The 20,396-nt window shown below is 40.9% G+C and overlaps 2 protein-coding genes across 3 annotated transcripts in view; one reads left to right on the top strand and one right to left on the bottom strand.

The window, feature by feature from the left end:
- Window positions 1–18,546, bottom strand: part of stab1 (stabilin 1) — a 44,737-nt gene extending 26,191 nt beyond the window's left edge. The window contains exons 1-20 of one of the 2 annotated variants that reach the window (XM_017439775.3): window positions 18,150–18,546; window positions 16,511–16,638; window positions 15,192–15,307; window positions 12,495–12,580; window positions 11,540–11,609; window positions 11,372–11,467; window positions 11,172–11,285; window positions 10,119–10,306; window positions 9,886–10,022; window positions 8,983–9,110; window positions 8,367–8,443; window positions 7,823–7,945; window positions 3,740–3,871; window positions 3,581–3,652; window positions 3,290–3,403; window positions 2,427–2,480; window positions 1,149–1,229; window positions 914–1,072; window positions 645–707; window positions 41–133 (exon numbers count right to left, since the gene is read on the bottom strand). In XM_017439775.3, the coding sequence (XP_017295264.1) occupies window positions 41–133; window positions 645–707; window positions 914–1,072; window positions 1,149–1,229; window positions 2,427–2,480; window positions 3,290–3,403; window positions 3,581–3,652; window positions 3,740–3,871; window positions 7,823–7,945; window positions 8,367–8,443; window positions 8,983–9,110; window positions 9,886–10,022; window positions 10,119–10,306; window positions 11,172–11,285; window positions 11,372–11,467; window positions 11,540–11,609; window positions 12,495–12,580; window positions 15,192–15,307; window positions 16,511–16,638; window positions 18,150–18,206 (2,088 nt within the window). In that variant the 5' untranslated portion in view covers window positions 18,207–18,546. Of the gene's footprint in view, window positions 1–40; window positions 134–644; window positions 708–913; window positions 1,073–1,148; window positions 1,230–2,426; window positions 2,481–3,289; window positions 3,404–3,580; window positions 3,653–3,739; window positions 3,872–7,822; window positions 7,946–8,366; window positions 8,444–8,982; window positions 9,111–9,885; window positions 10,023–10,118; window positions 10,307–11,171; window positions 11,286–11,371; window positions 11,468–11,539; window positions 11,610–12,494; window positions 12,581–13,693; window positions 13,766–15,191; window positions 15,308–16,510; window positions 16,639–18,149 lie in introns of those variants that run through there. The other variant, XM_037975280.1, reaches the window with a different exon arrangement.
- LOC108250072 (tripartite motif-containing protein 35-like) lies at window positions 4,495–6,813 on the top strand. The gene has a single exon (XM_037975282.1). It carries the CDS (start codon window positions 5,326–5,328, stop codon window positions 6,109–6,111), a length of 786 nt encoding a protein of 261 aa, XP_037831210.1. The 5' UTR covers window positions 4,495–5,325; the 3' UTR covers window positions 6,112–6,813.
- Window positions 18,547–20,396: the final 1,850 nt, after the last annotated feature.

Below are 20,396 nucleotides of genomic sequence, written 5' to 3'. Positions count from 1 at the left end.
ACGGCGCCGTCAGCCGCAGGTAAACAGATTGTTCTCTCACCTGTCTGGTGGTGTTGCAGTATTTGGCGCAGCCTTTTCTGTACGTTGGCGTGATGGAAGTCTGGACGTAGTCGCAGCCGATCTGATGGCTGTTCTGAGGAAAATAACACAAACACACATCGGTCAGGGTTTTACCTCGTCTACGATAATCACGGTACAAAAAAACCCACATGAATTAAAACTAACACATCCTGCAGATATGGGACATTTTGACACGAGATCAAGTGTTGGACTAAATATACAGATCATTATATAAAAAACGTTAATAATTAGCTTTTAATGTGTTTAAAATGATCCACAGTGTTCATTTATTTTGTTTTCCTGGTTTTCTGACTACTTCTGCTCTTATTTTAATTGGGGTCTCTAATTCCTTCAAAAATATTTTCTGTTTCAGGATCCTCTGTTCTTGTCTTCTTATGCTACTTTTAGCTTTTAGCTACTGTTCTGCTTCATTTAGCTGTAACAACTCTGCCTCATTTAGCTCTCGGGATTCACGCTGTATTTTCACAGAAAATCCTGTTTCTCCAGTCGCAGCATAAACCTCCGCTGTTTGCCCACCCAGGGGCTCACAGAGCAGAAAAGTCTCAGTAATGATGATAATTTACCATTTCGACACTGCCTTCAGGACACCGAGTGTCACGGAGGAAGCTGCAGTGAACACACGGACCCTAGAAACAAAAACAAATAAACAATCAGCCGTTACTGTCAGTTTCCCTCTGTCATAACGGTGACGCAGAAACGACTGAAACACAGAGCAAATTATTTAAACATGACCTTTAAATATTAATTAGTAGTAATTAATGGATTTGGCATCAAATATAAATCCATAAACAGATAAAAGGCAGATCATTGAGGATCGTTTAATTCTTCTCACCACAGTGATTTTACTCTCGGTGACGTCACAGCGGTGAGGCAGGATGGGCAGGATGGAGGGCGGGTACAGCAGCCCGTTGATCATGTGGATGATCCCGTTGGACGCCATGATGTTGGTGCTCGCCATGCGGACGCCCTTCTCACCCAGCTGGATCTCGCCCTGCAGAGCGAACAGGAGAACGCAGAGTTAGACAAACATTAATTCATATTTTAAAGAACCAACGAGAGGCGCTCACATCGTCAGACACAGCGATGGAGACCAGCTGATTGGCCATCGTCCGGATGTGAGGAAGAGCGGCCAAGTCATCGACTGTCAGCTGCAGACAAAGAAACTCATCAGGATTAAAAACTTTATTCACAGTAAATTATTTACCTATCAACCATCAGTCATCACTGAGAACGCCACGTCAGATTTTGGAACAACAGGATATTTTGTTATGAAATGTTCTGATAGAACCCGTGATGCTCAGGAGGGCCGTTTGCTGCCCCAACTTGGATTCAGGACGACCACACTAAAGCAGCATATTATGGGCTGTAGATCCATCAGACAACCTTTGGGGTTGTCGCAGTTCTTCATCACTAAGCAAGTTGTGGCCTTCTTGCACTTCTCATCCACGTTTTTTCCAATTAAGCTTTCTGTCTCGATAGACACCCAGAAACTCAACCAACTCCTTTCCTGCCAAGTGCTCCATCTACAGTTTCTACAGGTACACCGTCCAACGCCCTCTGTATATCCAGGAAGCATCCAAGCACACATCGTCTCAGTGCCAGACTGCATTTTATTCTTAAAACATCATCACATCAGGCTGTTTCTGTGGACAGACCGGCCTGACTCTGTTTAGGACTTAAAGGTGACAGCATTAGGATGCCATCCCTTACATGTTGATCTACCAACCTCTCAATTTCCTTCAGCAGGAAGGATGTGAAGCTTCTCTGCATGTTGGACAACCTTTGGTGTCCTCCACCCAACCGGAGCATAGCTGTTCGCTAGACAAGCAACATATATTCCAGTTATAGCGTCCAGAAGCAGTTCCAGTCCCTTTTGGAGAGCTGGACCACAAGCTTTAAATGGGTGGAACATATGAACTGCCCATTTTACTTTGCCTTTTCTAATAATGTTTGCAGCTCTGCTCCAGTTGTCCTCCTTATCACCTTTCTTCTACCCCACTTGTTTGTGTGACTGGAGATCCATCTTGTGGAATAATAAAGGATAGATGGTTGACTGGGTCTATTCCCAGAAGCTTGTAAAGCTTAGAAGCACTGGGCCCTTCAACATCTTCACAGAACTTCATCCAAAAAGTCTCTTACGCTCCTTTAAAAACCTTTTATAGTGATTATGTGACTGTACGTACAGTTCCCACCTGGTTTCCTTTGGTTAGGATCTGTGTCTGTGTCTACCTCTTACCAGACATTTATTATCAGATCAGTTTTTTTGTTTTAACACGTCACATCTTTCCAAAGCAGAGTCAAAGGAAAAATAAAGCAAGAAGAAACGACTGATGTGTGGGTCATACCACCGCCTGGGAGAAGACATGATGTCTGAGCAGCTCCTGAAGTTTATATTTGGCCTAAAAAAAAAAGAAAAACAGTTAAAAATCATGATTTGTTAAAAAATTATTTTAAATAAATACGCTACAAACCTAAAACAGCTGAGGTAAAGAATAAAGCACAGGAAAGATTTAAAAACTCAGATCATCAATAAAAATCAGTTATAAGATTGTTTTAACCCTCAATTTAATCCATAGCTGCATTTCGAGACGCACAGAATAAAGACAGTAGTTTAAAAAACTGCTTAATTGCTAATTTTTTCCCATTTCATAGCCGATTAAAAAAGTAATGTTCTGTGAGGTCACCAGGGGGCGGTAATGAGCTTTAGCTCAGGGTAACAAACAGCAGAAGTGGAGATTATTTTACTTAAAATTAAAAACTGATGGAAAGGTTTGATTATATTCAGCAAACTGAGGACAAAGAATCCACCCAGCTCCTGTTTAAGCAGCTCTGAGCTTAATTTCTGGAAAAAAAAACAGCTTAATTTGGGGGGTTTTAATGTGTAGAGGCCTATTTGGGCTCACACTCCATGTCTAAAAATACTTAGTAAATAAAGCAAGAAATAGAAGCTTTAGCAGATGGGTATAAATAATTGTAGTTAAATTCTAAATATTTAAGTTAAGCTTTTAAATTGTGTTTAAAAAAGTTTTTTCAAGGTCAATCATCTTGAAATATTGAAAGAAACTAATATATTTCCAGTTCTTTATTGTTCAACGAGTTAAATCTGAAGGCTGCAGATCGTTTCATGTCTGCAGGAACTAAAACCGTGCTTTTAGTTCAGAAGAAGCAGAGCGCAGTTAGAAAGTAAACCTCCTTCCCGTCTCCTCACATCGTGCAGCATGTACAGGATGCTGCCGTCTCGAGCTCGGTCCACAGCCTCGTTAGTCGGGACGAACACAGTGAGGGGTCCTGGTCCACGGAGAGGAGGAGGAGACCCGCAGTTCTACAAGCAGAAAATATACTTTTTTACAGCCAGTTCCAGCCTGCACAGTTAGTTTACTGAAAATAAACAACATTTAAATGAAGCTCAGACGTTCGGCTGTCTGAAGCCACAACTAAAGGTTCTGGACGGATTTATGTCGGTTTCTTTCACTGAAACAACTGGATTCCTCAGACTCACATCAACCAAAGACAGGAAGCGGTTGAATTTCTCATCTTTGGTCAGAATCTCTCGAATCGTCTTGTCTGCAAACTAAGAATAAACAGGATAATCAATTTGTGTTTGTTTGTTTTCATGTAAAAAGCTGCAGACGCAGTCAGTGGATGATCTGTAACTCACCTGTTCCTCGCGAGGCGACCTGTCGGAGAGCGTGATTGGCTGGTCGATCAGGTGGATGATCCCGTTAGCTGCCGGCAGGTCTGATTGGATGATCGTGTACGCTCGGCTGGGGTTGCTCATCAGGATGAACTTCTGCACAGACAGACAAACATGGAGGCGTTTTAGAGAATGCTTCTGTGTCTGAATGAACGGGTTTGAGACTCTGTGTTGCATCGTTTGTTCATTTTCTTTCATTAAATGTTTTTTCTTTGACTGCATTTCATTTAATACAGATAATGAAAGTTAATTTTTTTAAATTTGATTTTATAAATATAGAAAATAATCCTTCTCACTTATTAAAAACTGGGAATTAATGTACGTTTAATTGCAGCCTATTTCAACTAACTGAGGAGTTCAGCTTGGATTTAGTGATGCTGTGATTATTTAATCCAACAGAAATATCCGTGAAGGATTCTGAGGAGTGAAGATGGGACAGAGGATCTCCAGTTTGATGAGAAATGTGAGAAAAATAATGAAACTAATTGCTAATGCAGAAGTGTGGTTCTCCAAACGAGCCGAATCAAAGCCAACCGGACCTCTTCTTTGATCCTTTTTGCTTCTCATTCAGGAAACTTCAAAAAGTAAAGTAAAGAAACCCGGTAAAGTAGGATCTGAGACAAACCTGATAAAAATGAGGTTTATCAGGTTGTTATTTGGTGTGAAAAACATGCGCAGAGGGGAGGAACATTTGGACAAAGCTCCGCCCACATCCTGACTCACAAACAGGAAGCTGCTTATCGCTGCTTGTTCTTAACTGGAGACAAACACTAAGAAAACTGCAACATTCACCTTCGATCCACTGAAAACCCTGAGGAAACACTAGGATTACTGGGACTACTGGACTTCCTGCTGCAGACTCCACTTTATAACTCGAAGGAGCGACGACGACAAAGTGAAAGTAACTTTTAGAGAACTTTCCCTGTCAGCTTTCTGTGTTCTTAGTTTCACTCGGAGACAAAATGTCGTCCAGAGCAGAAGATCTGTCTTGTCCCATCTGCCATGACACGTTTACGGACCCCGTTATCTTGTCCTGCAGCCACAGCTTCTGTAGCGCCTGTCTGCAGAGATGGTGGACAGAAAAGAAAACACTCGAGTGTCCGTTCTGCAAGAGGAGATCGTCGAAGAGCGACCCTCCTCGTAACTTGGCTTTAAAGAACCTGTGTGAGGGGAAGGAGCAGACGCAACGACTCTGCAGTCTGCACTCTGAGAAGCTCAAAATCTTCTGCCTGGACCACCAGGAGCCGGTGTGCATCGTCTGTCGAGATTCAAAAACCCACAAGAACCACCAGTTTCGACCCGTGGATGAGGTGGCACAGGACCAGAGAGAGGAGCTGCAGAAGTCCCTGAAGCTTCTACGGGAGAAACTGACGCTCCTCCAGGAGTTCAGAGGAGACTGCGATCAAACTGTGAAGTTCATCAAGGTCCAGTCCCAGAAGACGGAGCAGCAGATTCGGGAGCAGTTTCAGAAGCTTCGCCTGTTTCTGCAGCAGGAAGAGAAGGTTCGGGTTGCTGCTCTGAGAAACGAAGAGGAGCAGAAGACTTAGACGATGAAGGAGAAGATCAAGGCTCTGACCACAGACATCACGGATCTTTCAGTCGCAATCAGAGCTGCAGAGAAGGAGCTGAAAGATGAGGACATCTCATTCCTGCAGAACTACAAGGCTGAAGCGAAAAGAGTCCAACAGCACGCCAGCCTGGACAACCCAGAATCCGTATCTGGAGTTCTCATAGATGTGGTCAAACACCTGGGGAACCTGACCTACAACATCTGGACCAACATGAAGCAGACCGTGTCCTACAGTCCTCTGATTCTGGACCCAAACACAGCCGACCCAGAACTCTTGGTGTTAGATGATCTGAGTGGCGTCAGTTCTGGAGAGCGGCAGCAGCTCCCGAGGAACCAGGAGAGGACCGAGTTCTCCTGCTCCGTGGTGGACTCGGAGGGGTTTAACTCGGGGACTCACAGCTGGGGTGTGGACGTTGGGCAGAACCAGGACTGGGAGCTGGGCGTGCTGGGCCGGGACCTCCCGGTGAACGGACGCATGCAGTACCAGCTGTGGAGGATTCTGTTCTTTGAAGGGAAATTCACGGCGTTCTCTGCCTCAGAACCGGAGAAACATCTGCCGGTGAGCAAGACGGTGACCAAGATCCGAGTTCTCCTGGACTTTGACCGGGGGAAGTTGTCTTTCTCCGATTATGACACCAACACAAACATACACACCTTCACACACAACTTCACCAACACCCTGTTTCCTTACATTTACACCGAGAATCCTCTGCCAGTGAGGGTTTTACCCGTCAGAGTCTCTGTGACGGTGCAAAAACACAATTAAGAAGGTTGTGATCAGAAACATCACAGATTTTATCTGTTTTATGATGAATGCTTTCTGCTAATGCTGGACCTGAAGGATTACTGGGTTTAGATCGTCTTCTTCTTTGGACTGGTCCCTTTTCCTCCTCCATCTAACTCTGTCCTCTCTAACTGCATCCATATCTGTCCTCTTTGTCTCTAACATCCCTCTGTCCCTCCTCTGGACATGTCCAAACCATTTCAGTCTGGCCTCTCTAATTTTGATTCAGGTTCATTTAACAGCTTTTTTGGTTTCTTCTTTCAGAAAAGGCTAATCTGAAACAGAAGGAGGTTTAGGTTTACTGGGCCATAACATCTTTAGACATGGTTTTTTTTCAGTGATTTCCTCTGGAAAGCCAAAATAACTGCATTTGTTAACATATTTGACAGACTGGGTCGGTGAGAAGAATCATTTTGTTGGATTTATGTCAACAGAATAGCTTTTTTACAGAAATAAGCAGCCTAACTTGTTTTTATCAGAACATATTAGTTCATCACAGCCTGCAGGATGAAGTTTGATGCCATATTTTCACATACATGATGCAGAAAAAACATTATGAAATAAACACTTTGTTTAGGGTTTTATAACTTCTAGGGTTTCCTCTGGAAATTAAAACATTTGCTTCAGTTAGGAAAGAGTAGTCTACATGAGAAAAATCTGAATTACTGAATCAGGTGTTTCAATTTAAAGATTTATGATAAAATATATCACTATATCAGCTGTACTTTATATTGTACTATATATATTTTATATTATACTTTATATAAAATTTATATACATCTAACACTTAAAGTACTTTATTTATAAATCTTAAGTAGTTGCCGTCTTGCAGATAATGTACATTTACTCGTTCATGTTTTATTATGATAAAAGCAACAGAAATATATTTTAAATGTTGTTGTTACGGCTTTTAAATCCAAAATCAGACAAAAACTCTAAATCTGACTTAACATTAAATTATTTTATCTGATAGGAAGGAAAAACATCTGAAATCATGACGAGTCTTTACCTTTTTTCTTGAGAAAGAACAACTTTTAAAAGCCTATATTTGTTTTTAATATGTGACAAAATTAGACAAAAAAATAATCAAACATGACGGAATCTGACCAAATACTAAACAAAAAAGAAATGAGTAAATATTCATTTTTAACATTTGATATTATTTTTATGGTTTAAGAACAGTGATTTTTATTTTTATGCTTTGAAGGAATATATAAGTTTAAAACGATGCTTATTTTATCTTATTTTCTTTGTGTGATGCAAACATCTGTAAAACGTCAGATTAAAAACACTGAACTGTTGTGATTAATTATCTCTGTAACAAAGAAGGAAAATGACTTTTTCTGATGTTTGAATGAATAAAAATCTAATTAAAAGCATTTTATTGTCCACATGTTTCTATCTTTCAATTATTTGAACCTTTAAACACATTGAAAAGTTTAATTTCCTTCATTCAGCTTGATTTAAAACATTTAATATCCATACGGTAAGATTCTGGTCCAGTCTAAGAACCGATGGTTTGTTTTTAGACTGTTTTAAGACAAATCAGCATTTTGGAACAACAAGATGTTAAACTTTTATCTTTTATTTCTACGAGGAAAGAAAAGAACCATTCCTGCTCTGGCTCATACACAAAACTTATAAAACGTCTTGATTTGTTCTGAAATTAGACCATCTGCTCATGAATAATTACCTGATTTGCTTTGACCCTCATTTTTTCTCCTCCGTAAAGCGTAACGTCTCGTCCCTGCAGGTCTCTGTAGAGATGCTGACCCAGGATCAGGTGGTTTTTACACACCACCTCCTCATTAACACCCTGCACACACAGCAGATCAATGATCATTTATTTACTGATCAGCTGGCAGAAACAGTTTTAGACGTCAGAGGGTCGGATGATTAAGAAAAATCACACCATCCTACATTTTTATTTTATGATGTAAATGAACCAGAATTACCAAGTAAAGAAAAAAGATCACTTTTAAGTCCATGAATTCAAATTTTGGTTTCAACTCTTCCTTGAAAACAGAAATTTATAAATGTTTTCTGTTGGTTTCCTTAAATCTAAAACTGCATTTTGCTGATATAATCTGAAAAATCAGAGTCGATACGATAAATACATGCTTCCTTTTCTTTGGTTCAGTGGTATGGTTGAAGGGAAGAAGCTGTTTAACAGCCAAACTGAGGACAAAGAGACAGTAAACACAAAGAGATGATGATGATGCTGAGAGGAGACCTACAGTCAGAGGCTGCTTCAGCAACGGGACAAAGACGGTGAGCGGCCCGGAGTGACTCAGAATTATCGAACAGCCTCTCTCTGCAAAACAACACATCTGTTCATTAACACAGAAAACAAACACAAACAATCTTTACATTTTGCTTCCTAAACTGGATCAAGAGAAAAACGGCTCCATCGCTCGATGACAAACGAGTGCTGAACCTGTTTATCTCAGCTGTCTCAAATAAAGCCTGAGAGTTCCTGGTGACCCAAACAACACCAGGAGTTTTGTGTCAACACAAATCCTTTAACTCACAAGTGAAAAAAGGTGTTTCTAGGGGGCCGCTCTCCTGCAGGTTTTAGACGTGTTCTTGATTTAAAACACCTGCTTTAAACGAGTGATTTGAGGACATGCTTCTGGAGAACCTGATGATTCGGTGAGGAGATAATTAAACTGTTTGAATCAGGTGTGTCGGAGCAGAAACACCTAAAACTTCCAGGACAGCGTAGCCTCGAGGCCGGGAGTTTGATGCCCCTGCTTTAACTCTTATATAAATAAAGTTTCTTCTCCAAACCGTGAAATGTTTCCAGAATCAGGAACCTGTGGGTTGGTGGAGCACAGCTGTGTTTTGTTTTACCGAACAAGGCGACGGCGCCGGTCAGGTTCTCTCTCTGGCTGCCACTCGAGTCCAGATCGATGAGGCGCTCCATCAGGTTACCGTAGCAACGGCGGCCGTCTCCAATCTGCACCGCTTCACACACACACCTGATCCACGGGAAATAAAGGCGTAGAAATCAACACGAGTTCATTCATACGATCTGAACACATTAAATGTGTGCAGCTGAATCGTGCTTCAGCTGCAGGATGTTTGGAACAAAGAGACGAAAACAAAAACTTCTCTTTGCTTAGTTGTCTTTGGTTCATCCCTTGAGTTTAGGAGCTTTAAATCCAAACTGATCTGCCCGTATTTAAATCCTTAGTCTTAGATCTTCTGAGCAGCTCCTTTTAGATGTTCTACGTTCTAGATTAGTCGGTAAGGGAGATCAGGCCATAAAGCTGTGGAACAACTTCCACTCTGAATCAAGTGAGTCTCATCTGATGAAGCTTTAAAAACAGCTTTCTGTATTTTCTTTTGCTTTTTGTGTTTTAGCTTACATTTATACTTTGTGTTATTTTCTTTTCTGTCTCATTTATTTTATATTTTTGGCTATTCATGTCTTTGTTTTAATCGTTTTATGGTTTTGTACAGCACTTTGGTCAACTTCAGTTGTTTTAAATGTGCTCTATAAACAAAGATGAATTTTATTTTTGCCTGAATGATTCAAAGGTAAGAGTTAAGTGACTTAAACTAATAAAAAATGTTCAAGTACTGGGGCTGAAACTGAGTAAAAAAGCAGCCAAAGTCTAAATAAAACCTTTAAAGTATCTTCAGAAACTGTAGAACTGATCCAGGCCAGTTTAAAAGATTACAGGGAAGTCTGACAGGAAGGAAAATATAAAGACACGAGGACTGGATCAGGACCGAAGGAACCTGCCTGACCTGGGGTTTCCATCCAGTCCAGTCTGACAGACAGCTGTGGGGTCACAGGAATCAGGGGTGCAGGCAGACAGGAGCTGGCAGCCAAACTCAGGGCCGCCACCGAGAGGCGACATGCCCGCCATACACTCACAGCTCGACTGAGAAACAGAGACGCTCGTTAGCAGAGACACTCGTTAGCAGAGACACTTGTTAACTCAAGCTCAGTTCGTGGTTTTATTTGGACTGATCCCCACCTTGTTGGGACCTTTGAAGACACAAACGGTGGAGTTGATGGGACACCCTCCGTTGTTCTCTAAACATGGGTTTTGGGGTACGCAGATCCTGCCGTCGCCCTCGTAGTTGGGCTTACAGACGCATGTGACCTTTGATCCCTTTAAGGAGCACTGAGCGTTGACGTCACAGTCCGACGTTGAGCAAACCTCTGAGCAGAAAAACAAACTCAGGTCAGATCAGATTCTTTAAGTCATGAAGACCCGTCAAAAACAAAATCGTGAAGAAACAGAACCTGCACGATTCTCTTCTCATATCGAAGGTTAATGTGTCTTTAAATTAAAAACTTTTGAGCAACATTTGTGACCTTCTGCCACCTCCCACGTGTTTATCTACAGAAACGGGTCAACGAAGGGTGGTGTCCATGGAGGAGCCGTTTGGGATAAAGAAGTCGGACGGTTTTGATGTGTTGATGTGTGTTTCTGCTCAGATTTGTTGAGTAAAGTTTGCAGACAGAGATAGGTTAGGTTGAAACAGTGTTTAGATGTGAGATCTGTCTTTACGTTGCTCCACCGTCCTGCTGGAAACCTGACAGTTGTCTTCTTCTTTTCTTTAGCGGCAGACTCACTCGTACATTTCCACCTAAACATCTTCTCCGATGCTCCACCCCTGTCTGATTCCACCATATTTGTTTACCAACACAGCCTACAGCCGGCCTGATGGCGAGCAGCCGTGTGATTCGAGCTTCTAAGTGGTTTTCAGCGGATTTAGCCGAGTGCTTTGTTTACACGAAGTGCATTCCTGCACATCCATAAATCTGGAAAACGACCAGATCAACTCTTTCAAACGGCTCCATTTGATTTATTTCAGAATAACCTTTGTTTGATTTTATAGTTTGCAGTGAGTAAACTCCTTTAACATCTGTTCAGTGGGTATAAATATATATATCTACACAACAACTAGTATTCTGAAATGTGCAGTTCTTCTCCTTTTATTTGCTTGAGATCAAACTAAAACCAGTTTAGTGAAAAACAGGCCTAAATAACAGTTTCAGCTGAAAGCTGGTGAGTTCTTACTTGCACATTTATTCTGTAACATCGTCCTGTATCCAGGCAAACATTCACATACGGCGCTGTCTTCATCTCCTTTGCAGTACGAGTAGGGGCTGCAGCCCTTGCATCTGTTGCTCACTGTGAACATTTATTACGGTAATCTTGTCATCTTACAGTCTGATGAGATCCAGTCCAGTTTATGTGAAACAGAATCGAGGTCTTACTCTGGTCGCAGCGCTTCCCGACGTACGGTGGCTGACACAAACACTCCCCGTCACCGTCTGGACCTTTATTACACACTCCGTTCACGCAGTCACACACTGTACAGACACAAAGTGACACGCTTTCCAAATGTTATCACAACATCATCACAGTGGGGCGATCCAGCCTACCTTTATCACACTGTTTCCCAAAGGCGTTTGGATTTTTACATTCATGACAGGCGAAACCAGAAAAACCCTCCTGAGGACAGGAAAAAGATTTACATTTACAAAACTCACAAAAAACATGCTATTACCACCCATACTGACTAACAACAGAATTTAGTTAAAAATCTGTGTCATGCTAACATCTCCTGTCATCCTGACAGTAAATTACAGCCCATCATAAACACATCTGAGCGCATCGGTTCAGTCAGTGGTTTTTCTGATTATGTTTCAGTAAAAGCTACTTGAAGTCATTTAAATCAGCAGAGCAGCTCAGACTCCACTCGAGTACATTAACCTCAGATGTCTTTGTAGCACAAAGATAATCTCATAAAAACTAGGGTTGGATGTTGTGATCGCAGGCAGTGTTCTTTCATTATCTGGGCCCAGCTTAGTCAGAGAACCACTAATTATCTGAATAATCAACGTACACAAAAAAGGCAGTAAAATAAATGTGACAGCAGTAAATTAAAGTCATCATGTATTGTTGTAAATACAGCATTTCCTGGAATAAGAAAAATTTGGAAACAGAAATGAACATCCTTTAAAAATGTCATAAAAATAAAAGAGTTAAATGTAGAATAAGGAAATATAAGCTTAAATGAATGAACAACAATCAGCTGGCAGGTTTGTGAAATGTAACATCATAAAACCATATTTTATTATTACTAACAGTATATTTTATAAATATTAGATCCAAACGTCCGCCTCAGACAAAGAGTCATTAGAACCTTCTAGGAACCGGACCGTGATCCCGATCAGAACCAGAATTTAATCGTTTGTTCTTTGTGACAACCTCAACATTTCCTGAAAATATAATCAAAAACTGTTTGTCATGTTTTGAGTAATCTTGTGCACAGACAAACAAACACCTCCTTGGAGGAGTTATAGAATAAATAAAATTTAAAAATCGTAAACTGACTTTACAGACGCAGGTGCCGTTTCCAACGTCTCCATCGACACAGACGCCGTTGAAGTTACAGGTTCTCCCCGACCAGCTGGGACAGGCTGCAAACACGGACAAAACCAAGATTAAAAATCATTTATGTTTTGTTTGTTTGAATACGCAAGCTTTAACAACATGTTAAAGAGGCTCAAACAAAGTTAGATCCATCAAAAGGTAGAGCCTTAAAACCACAACATTCTTAAATTTACTGTAGCCCTGATTTATTTAAAACTTTGCTGCTTTCTCATTTATTTTAAGTCCAGTGTTGTCGGATCAATTCTGTTTGTATTTTGATTCTGAGACAAAATCCCTGCTGAAAGGCAACATTTAATTATGTAAATGAATACATTGCTTCACTGCTTTCTTCCCCAAAAAAATGAAACTGAATATCTTAGCAGCACAAACACTTCGATAACAAATTAGCTCAATCAAAGCTGGAAATACTTTATCTAAAAAAGTTAGGAACCAGATTGTTATTCTAAACAAAGACAGGCTTTCTAACAGGAAAACCACAGTTGATTGACCTTAAACACAAAATGGCTTTAACTCAGTCACTTTTACAGATATTGAGCTAAAGTCTGGAGTGGTAGTAGCTGAGAGTCACCCCAATACAACAGTCTGATTGGAAATATTATAGTTTATACTGTTAGCCAAATACATTTTAGTAATTTTATTAGAAATGTGAATTACCAAAATACTCCAAATTAAAAACACATACTATAAATTACGCTCTTGTTTTACCTGTAAAAATAAATTTAACCAAATAATTATTTTTGAAACAAAACAGCTGATGCTAAATAAATTAGCCTCGTTAGCATAATGACAAACACCAATACGGCTGTAAGTGTTTCCAAGTGTAAACTAACACCTTAGCCTTTACAACACAAGCAAAATTAATATGCCTCCTTCACTCACGTTTCGATTCTGGTTTTTATGTTTTTGCATTTAACAGCAGGTTAGCTGAAAATTATAAATTGAAGCTAAGGTGTGACGCAGACGGAAATTAGCAGGCTAACAGGCTAATAGGCTAACAAGCGCCTTCTCCTACACTGTTACCGCCACATTAACCTGATGTTGGTTTTATCTCACAAACATACCCTAACATCTCCAAAATGCAGTAATTAAATAAACTGGATGCCTACAAAATATAAACAAGTAATTTTACTTTATTTTACCTTAGAAGACCAAACTTTGGAGCGTTCAGGTAGGGCCAGGTCACGCGACCGAGAAGCTCAGGGTTCAACCATCTAATTTGTGATTGGTGGAAAAAAAGTGTCCGTCATTCAACAAGCCAATCGAAAGTGCTGATAGACGTTTACGCCCCACCTTTTAGTTATGACGTAGGCGGATTGTTTTGTATGTTATCTCTGTATTTCTAATATTCTACATTTGTATGAATTTTTTTATCTTCTAACAAAAAATTTGTAAATAAAATTAAAAATACACAACAAACTTTGGCTGTGAAAGACTGAAAAATGACTGAATTATTTGTTTTTTCATTTCATAAAATGGTAAACTTTCTTATACATTATATAAATGGTCAAAAGTTCAACAGATTTTTTTTTACTGAAGTTTGTCAGAGGAATGCTTTTTTATTTAATAATCAGACACTTGCAACCTATTTGTATAATTACAGCTTTTTGTAAAAATCAGATTTTTTTAGTTGAATGCCAAAATAAATCAAGTTGGCCTTTATGAAAGAGCTTTTTTCATCAAGGGGATCCCCAAAGAGCTATTAACTACAAATTTATTCAACTGAAAGACAACGACAAAACCTGCCAGGCAAATAATAAGAAATGAGCTCATGAATCACTCTCTCAAAGGGAGGAAACGAAGCTTTAACATTATTAAAAACCCATTACCAAGGTGTTTTATTAAAGTAATGACTAATTTGAGACTGGATCGGATTGCAGCCATGCTTTCAGAAAAGGTGAGACACAGGAAGGCTTGAAACTTCGCTCCAAAAGAAAAAACATTTATGCAAATCACTAAAACATGCTCCTGATAATCAGGTACAGATAGGTTTGTCAGAATTTGTCAGAATTTAAAAACTGAAAGGGTAGAAATAAAGAATACAACCCAGTATGTACCTGATACTTATTGAGTACAAACCTTGCAAGTTTCAGGTTTTAATCCAGTACGTACTAGGTACATATGTACTGCGTATGTACCGGGTACATTAGTTGCCTGATATGTACGATCCCGGTACGTACATATGGGTACGCACCAAGTACTTTCTGAGTATTTAGCGGGTACTAATCATGTACTCATCAGGTAATCACCAGAAACACACCAGGCTGTATTTTGTGCCACCATAAAGTGTTTTTCAGATGGAGCCAACATTCTTGTGAAACTTTTGACTTGAGAAAAACAGCAGCTATGTGTTTTGAAAAGGATGACGGGAAAATAAAGAATAAAGTACAACCCGAGAATGTGGCACTACAGTTTGAGGCAACATGCAGGTTTCTTCTAAATCATTTCCAAATTTGTTCTCTTTTCTTGGAAAACACTCCTAAAGATTCCAAGGATTCCATGGAAATGAATCACTGATGAATCAAACCATTTAAGCCGACTCATTTCTGTTTCTGAGTTGTCTGCACCGTCAGCGTTCGGACTCGAGGAAGCTGGGTTTTTTTAACGCAGCCTGTTAAAGATGCGATCTGAGCGACTCACAGAGACAAAGCGGACCCCAGTGTCCGGGGCAGCACTGTGGATGCAGGAAGGTCTTCACACAGAGGTGCTGACATCCCTGCAGCTCCAGGTCCCGGCTGCCGACCTGCACCTGATAGCTGCGGAGGACATGAAGAGCAGAAACGGTTCAGATCAGTCCTGCTGCAAACAAAACAAGATCTGAACAATTAGACACAGTCTGTACGATAGGTGATAAAAAGAAACTCTTGTTTTTCTGTATCAGCCAACATGACGTTGTTTGCACCAGGGGAGAGATTATTAACATTAAAACTATTCAGGAAACATTTTTTAAAAGTTATGTTCAACTTTAACTTTAATATTTATCTCACAATGTTACAAAACATACAGACTGAAAACACTTTTTATATTCACACATTACATTTATGACCTAAATTGTGCAGATTTTACTGATTTATTTCAACAAGCTGCTCCAAATATTAAACATTTAAAAAAATGTTTCAAAATATTAAAATATATTTAAAATGTATAAGAAATTAAAGGCTCAATAAAATGTTGTTGCTTTAGAGAATAAAACAGAAAACATAAATTTATAATGGGTCAGATTAGGATACCGCCGGGTCGTAGTGAGAGTTCTTCTGGTCCAGGAGGGAAACCCGGACCTCCTCCTGGAGGATCCTCAGGTGCTCCAGAGAGGATTTATATTCCTGATCCAAACCTCGTGAGCGTAGGTGAGGGTTGGAACGTGAACAAACCAGTAAATTAAGAGTTTTGTCTTTTAGCTCAGCTCCTTCATGACAGACCAGAGCGAAGACCTGATTACTGAAGACGTTGGTCCATCTCAAGACTCCCACATACTTAACTCTGCTTGAAGCAAACACTCAACCCAACCGAGAAGGAGCATTTCACCTTTTCCCAGTTGAGAATCTTGTGAGTCAGCTCACAATCATAAGAAGAATCCAGACCTCCTTAGCAACTCTGCAAGGCTGAAGATCTGGACCCGGACCGAAGCCACCCTGCTCCTCCTGAATCTGAGGCTCAACGATCGGCCTAACACCCTTGACTTTCTTAAAACCCTGGTCTGCCACTCCACAGATGATGTTCGAGTCCTTCAGGGTCTCAGGGTGATTCTTATCCACCCCTGGCACCCTTTGACCCCTCGGTGACCTCTGAGTCCTCAGAAGTTTAAACTACAAGAGAGGCTTTATTAAGTTTATATTTATACTGAAGCAAACATCTCATGACAAGTAAACCAGCCTGGGTTAACTCCTGCACAGAAGGAAGCATGATTATGCCACATCTATGAACCTGAGTGGATGGAGGTTCTGCCCCGGGTTCTGTACCTGCAGTTGGACGTGTGAACCTTGGTGAACCCGTGCGGGCAGCTGGCGGTGAGGGCGGCGGCGCAGGAGGTGCAGTCTGTGTAAACGTCCAGCCTCTGCAGGACATCGCAGCGACCGGGAGCAGGAGTCTGAAGGAGCAACCAGGAGGGACGTGTGATGATTTATACACACAGGAAAATGACATCAGGGAGGCAAAGCTGCAGAATAAATGTTAAATAAAGAACTGTCTGCCACCGCTAACTGATCTTAGAAAACACAAAACTGCTTTAATTGATGCTCAGATCACAGTCTGCCGCTCAGATTATTATATTTGGAGATCTTTAAGAAGCGTATTAACTGTTGGAAACATATCCAACATCTTTTTTCTCTTGTAAACACTATCAACAAGTGTTGTTTGTTTATAAAGTGGAAGGTTTTGTTAGATCCAGTCGTTTTCACACTTTCTCTGTTTGTTTCGTCTCATTTCTGTTTATATTTACAGCCTCTCCTCGTTTCCTAACTCCTGCAGCTTCACTTCCTCTTCCTGTTTGTTTCTCTCTGTTTGCGATGAAAGGAGAGAAGAAGAGACATAAGATGGAAGGAGTTCAACAAAATATGGTTTCGTTTACTGTGGAGGAATCGATTCACGCAGACGTCAGTCAAACATGCAACTGTGATAAAAAGGAAAATGTACGTTTGAATAAAAGTCATTATTTGTCCCATTTTATTTGTATTTCATTGTCTTATTATTCCATTCCTGTCTTTCAGGCATTAATATGATCCAAACATTTTACAGATAATTATTTCAATAATGACGATAATTATGTTTCTTGACTGTAATCATGATTTGGTAAAATACCACATCTATATGGAGTCTTTGAGGAGTAAATTTAGTTAGAAAATCTCCAGTTTGAACAAACGTTATTCAGCGAGGAGTTTCCAGGAGTGCACTGTGGGAACCAGTGATTTGATCGTTTGATCCTGATTGTCTCACCGTCTGTCTCATGAGATTAGAGTCTGATTTTAATCCTGGTTTTTATCAGAACTTCAAGGCCTACATCTCCCAGAATCCTCCTCTGTCACACCGACCCTCTGCAGATCCATCTTCACTCCATCCACAAACTTCCTCGGTGCTCTTCCTCATCTCCTCCTCCTGAGCAGCTTCCTGTTGCTCCCTACTCTCACTACAGATGTTGTCTGTAAACATCACAGTCCATGAAGACTCCTGTCCAGCTGTTGAGGATCACTCTCAGCTACTACCACACCAAACTTTAGGTCAATATCTGTAAAATTAGGGTCATAGCAATTTATGTGTTTTTAAAGTTGCTTAGCTTTGGCAGCCATCTTTAGTTGAGTTGAGTTGTAGACGTGCATCCGGTGATTGAGTTTTATTAGAATTTGTTCCTAGGATATTTTGCTAACAGACACACAAACACTGAACATCAGTATCTGCTTTAATAACGTTTTAATCTGCAGTAATTTTAAGTTTTATTTTGTCAAGCTGTCACTCATCTTTACAGACGATCTTTCATTCATTCACCAGAAACGGCTTCAGGTTGTATAAAACAAGTAAAACATAAATATATTGTTTAAAAACTGAGGAGGATTATAAATATTGTCTCCTTGAAGAGCTGGATCTGACCTCAGAAAGCGGACGTACCTGCTCTTGTCCCGAAGTTTGGATGCAGAAATTCAGCAGCAGCAGAAACAGCAGCATGGCTCAACCAGAGAGGAAACCTCAAACATCAGCCTTCAGTCAGTCGTTAACGTCTAACTGCTCCAATCTTCAGGAAAAAACACAGATAACAACATCCTCTGTGCAGGGGAAACTGAAAACATGCAAGGTTTCCCGCAGGAGCAAGTGTTAGAAAACTGAAAGTAACCTGCTCCTCCTGGCAAAAACTTATAAAAAACATAAAAGTTTTGATAATAACAGGGTGGATCCAGGCTTTTATAGTTTTATCAGCGGGATTCTTTACGCCCTTCAAGCATGATGGGAGTAAATAAACAACTAATTACAACCGGTTTCCCCCTCGAGCGCAGTGTTTCTGCTTCCCTCTGAGCTGCGGGGAGAAAGAAAAGCAGAACGCGGCAGAGAGGGAACCTCCCAGCAGAGGTCATCTCCTCCTCCTCCTGGTTCCACCGACGCCGGGAAGAGTTTAATCACAGAAAACGTTTCGACTGTTTCACCACTTTACTTCAAACTTCAAAAATAAAACAAGGAAAAGCTTATTTTAAAACGGAACGTTGTGTAAAATGTGAATACAAACAGAATGAATGGTGGTAAATCTTATTAACCCATTGTCTTCACAGGTAACCAGATGTGTAAGCTGCCCATGCACCCCCATACCATCAGAGAGGCTGGGTGGATGGTTTGAACCCGTCTGACCTCAGAACAGTTCTCCTCTTGTGGCAGAAAAGACAGAATAAACAGCTGATAGTAACTACAGAAACTGTGTTTAGTTGTTCACCAAAGTTTTATCTGAATATCTGTGAATCTGACTGAGTTTGAGTCCGTTTTGGTTCTGAATCGTCCTGAATCGGGTCGTAGATGCGCCTCCAGTGATTTCTTTCTGACAGCTACAATAAAATCCATCCAGTGGCTCAGAAGATATTTTACTAACAGACAGAAACCTGAACACTTAGACACTCTAAAGACAGGCTGACGGTTTTATCTCAAATCCTCCCAGAGGTCAGAGGTCACACCCAAACTCTCATTGACTTCCATTGTATCTGAGCTCAGAGTTCTCGCTCCCAAACAGGAAGTGAGGTTCTTTAACTTCTTTATCTCCTCCATGAAACCTGCAGAAACATAAAGATGAGCATGTGGGACCCTCAGAACCTTCTGCTGCTCGCGGGTCAAGAATATGTTTAATTTTTTGTAGTTTGTTCGCAGGAACAGTTTGATGTTGACCAGTTTGAAGTTTTGTTGATTTGATGAACTTCTCTCGGATGTCCAGTTGTTTCCGTCTGATCCAAGAAAACAACCTGCAGCTTCCTTTCCTCTCAGAAAGTAATCACAGAACCGACTACCCTTTGAAGTCAAGCTGATCCAAGATGGCCGCCACAGACATGACTGTAACTCAGCCAGTTTTATACATATGGAGGTAAAATCTGAGAGTCATCCCCAACACGTACTCTGAGCTCTAACAGGTCAGAGAATACGAGCTTCATTTTCCACATTCTTCATTTATTTGTTCCCGTTTCAAACTCAGATCCTTCTTCTGTCTTTGGGGACTCGATGAGACGTTTGATCCAAACGCGGACGTATCGATGGAGGAATAAATATTTCTGGGTTCCGCCTCAGATCAGACGGATTGTGAGAAATTCTTTCTTTCCTGACAGGATTTCCGCTCCTCGTTGTTCAGGTTTGGACAGATTTCCTCCTCAGCTGACTCTTTTTTTCCTGTTTCAACTCAGATGGACCTGACCAGGAGAATGTGAGCGCACACAGGGTCAAAGGTCAAACTCCAAGCTGTGGAACAATGGCAGGAAGGAGGCGGTCTGCTGCAGAGACGGGCCTGAACAATCTGCTGCAGAAAGCAAACATCCAGCCACAAGCTGCACGAAGGTTTGAAGCATTTCAGCCACGATTCTGCTTTTTATTAACCAGCCACAGCAAGAACGACCAAAACTCAGCAAAACTCAGCTAGCTCCTGCAGCCATGTTTCACTCAGGCAGCCATGTTTTACTCCTGCAGCCATGTTTCACTCAGGCAGCCATGTTTTACTCCTGCAGCCATGTTTTACTCCTGCAGCCATGTTTCACTCGGGCAGCCATGTTTTACTCCTGCAGCCATGTTTCACTCGGGCAGCCATGTTTTACTCCTGCAGCCATGTTTTACTCCTGCAGCCATGTTTTACTCCTGCAGCCATGTTTCACTCGGGCATCCATGTTTTACTCCTGC

This window comes from Kryptolebias marmoratus, linkage group LG4 (genome assembly GCF_001649575.2).
Source record: "Kryptolebias marmoratus isolate JLee-2015 linkage group LG4, ASM164957v2, whole genome shotgun sequence".
NCBI lineage: Eukaryota > Metazoa > Chordata > Actinopteri > Cyprinodontiformes > Rivulidae > Kryptolebias > Kryptolebias marmoratus.
Note: the sequence above shows the minus strand (reverse complement) of the source record. Positions and strands in the feature narration are given on the sequence as shown.

Bases quoted from the DNA above. Each gene is read 5' to 3' on its own strand.
- LOC108250072 (XM_037975282.1), top strand. From the start codon at position 5,326: ATGAAGGAGAAGATCAAGGCTCTGACCACAGACATCACGGATCTTTCA.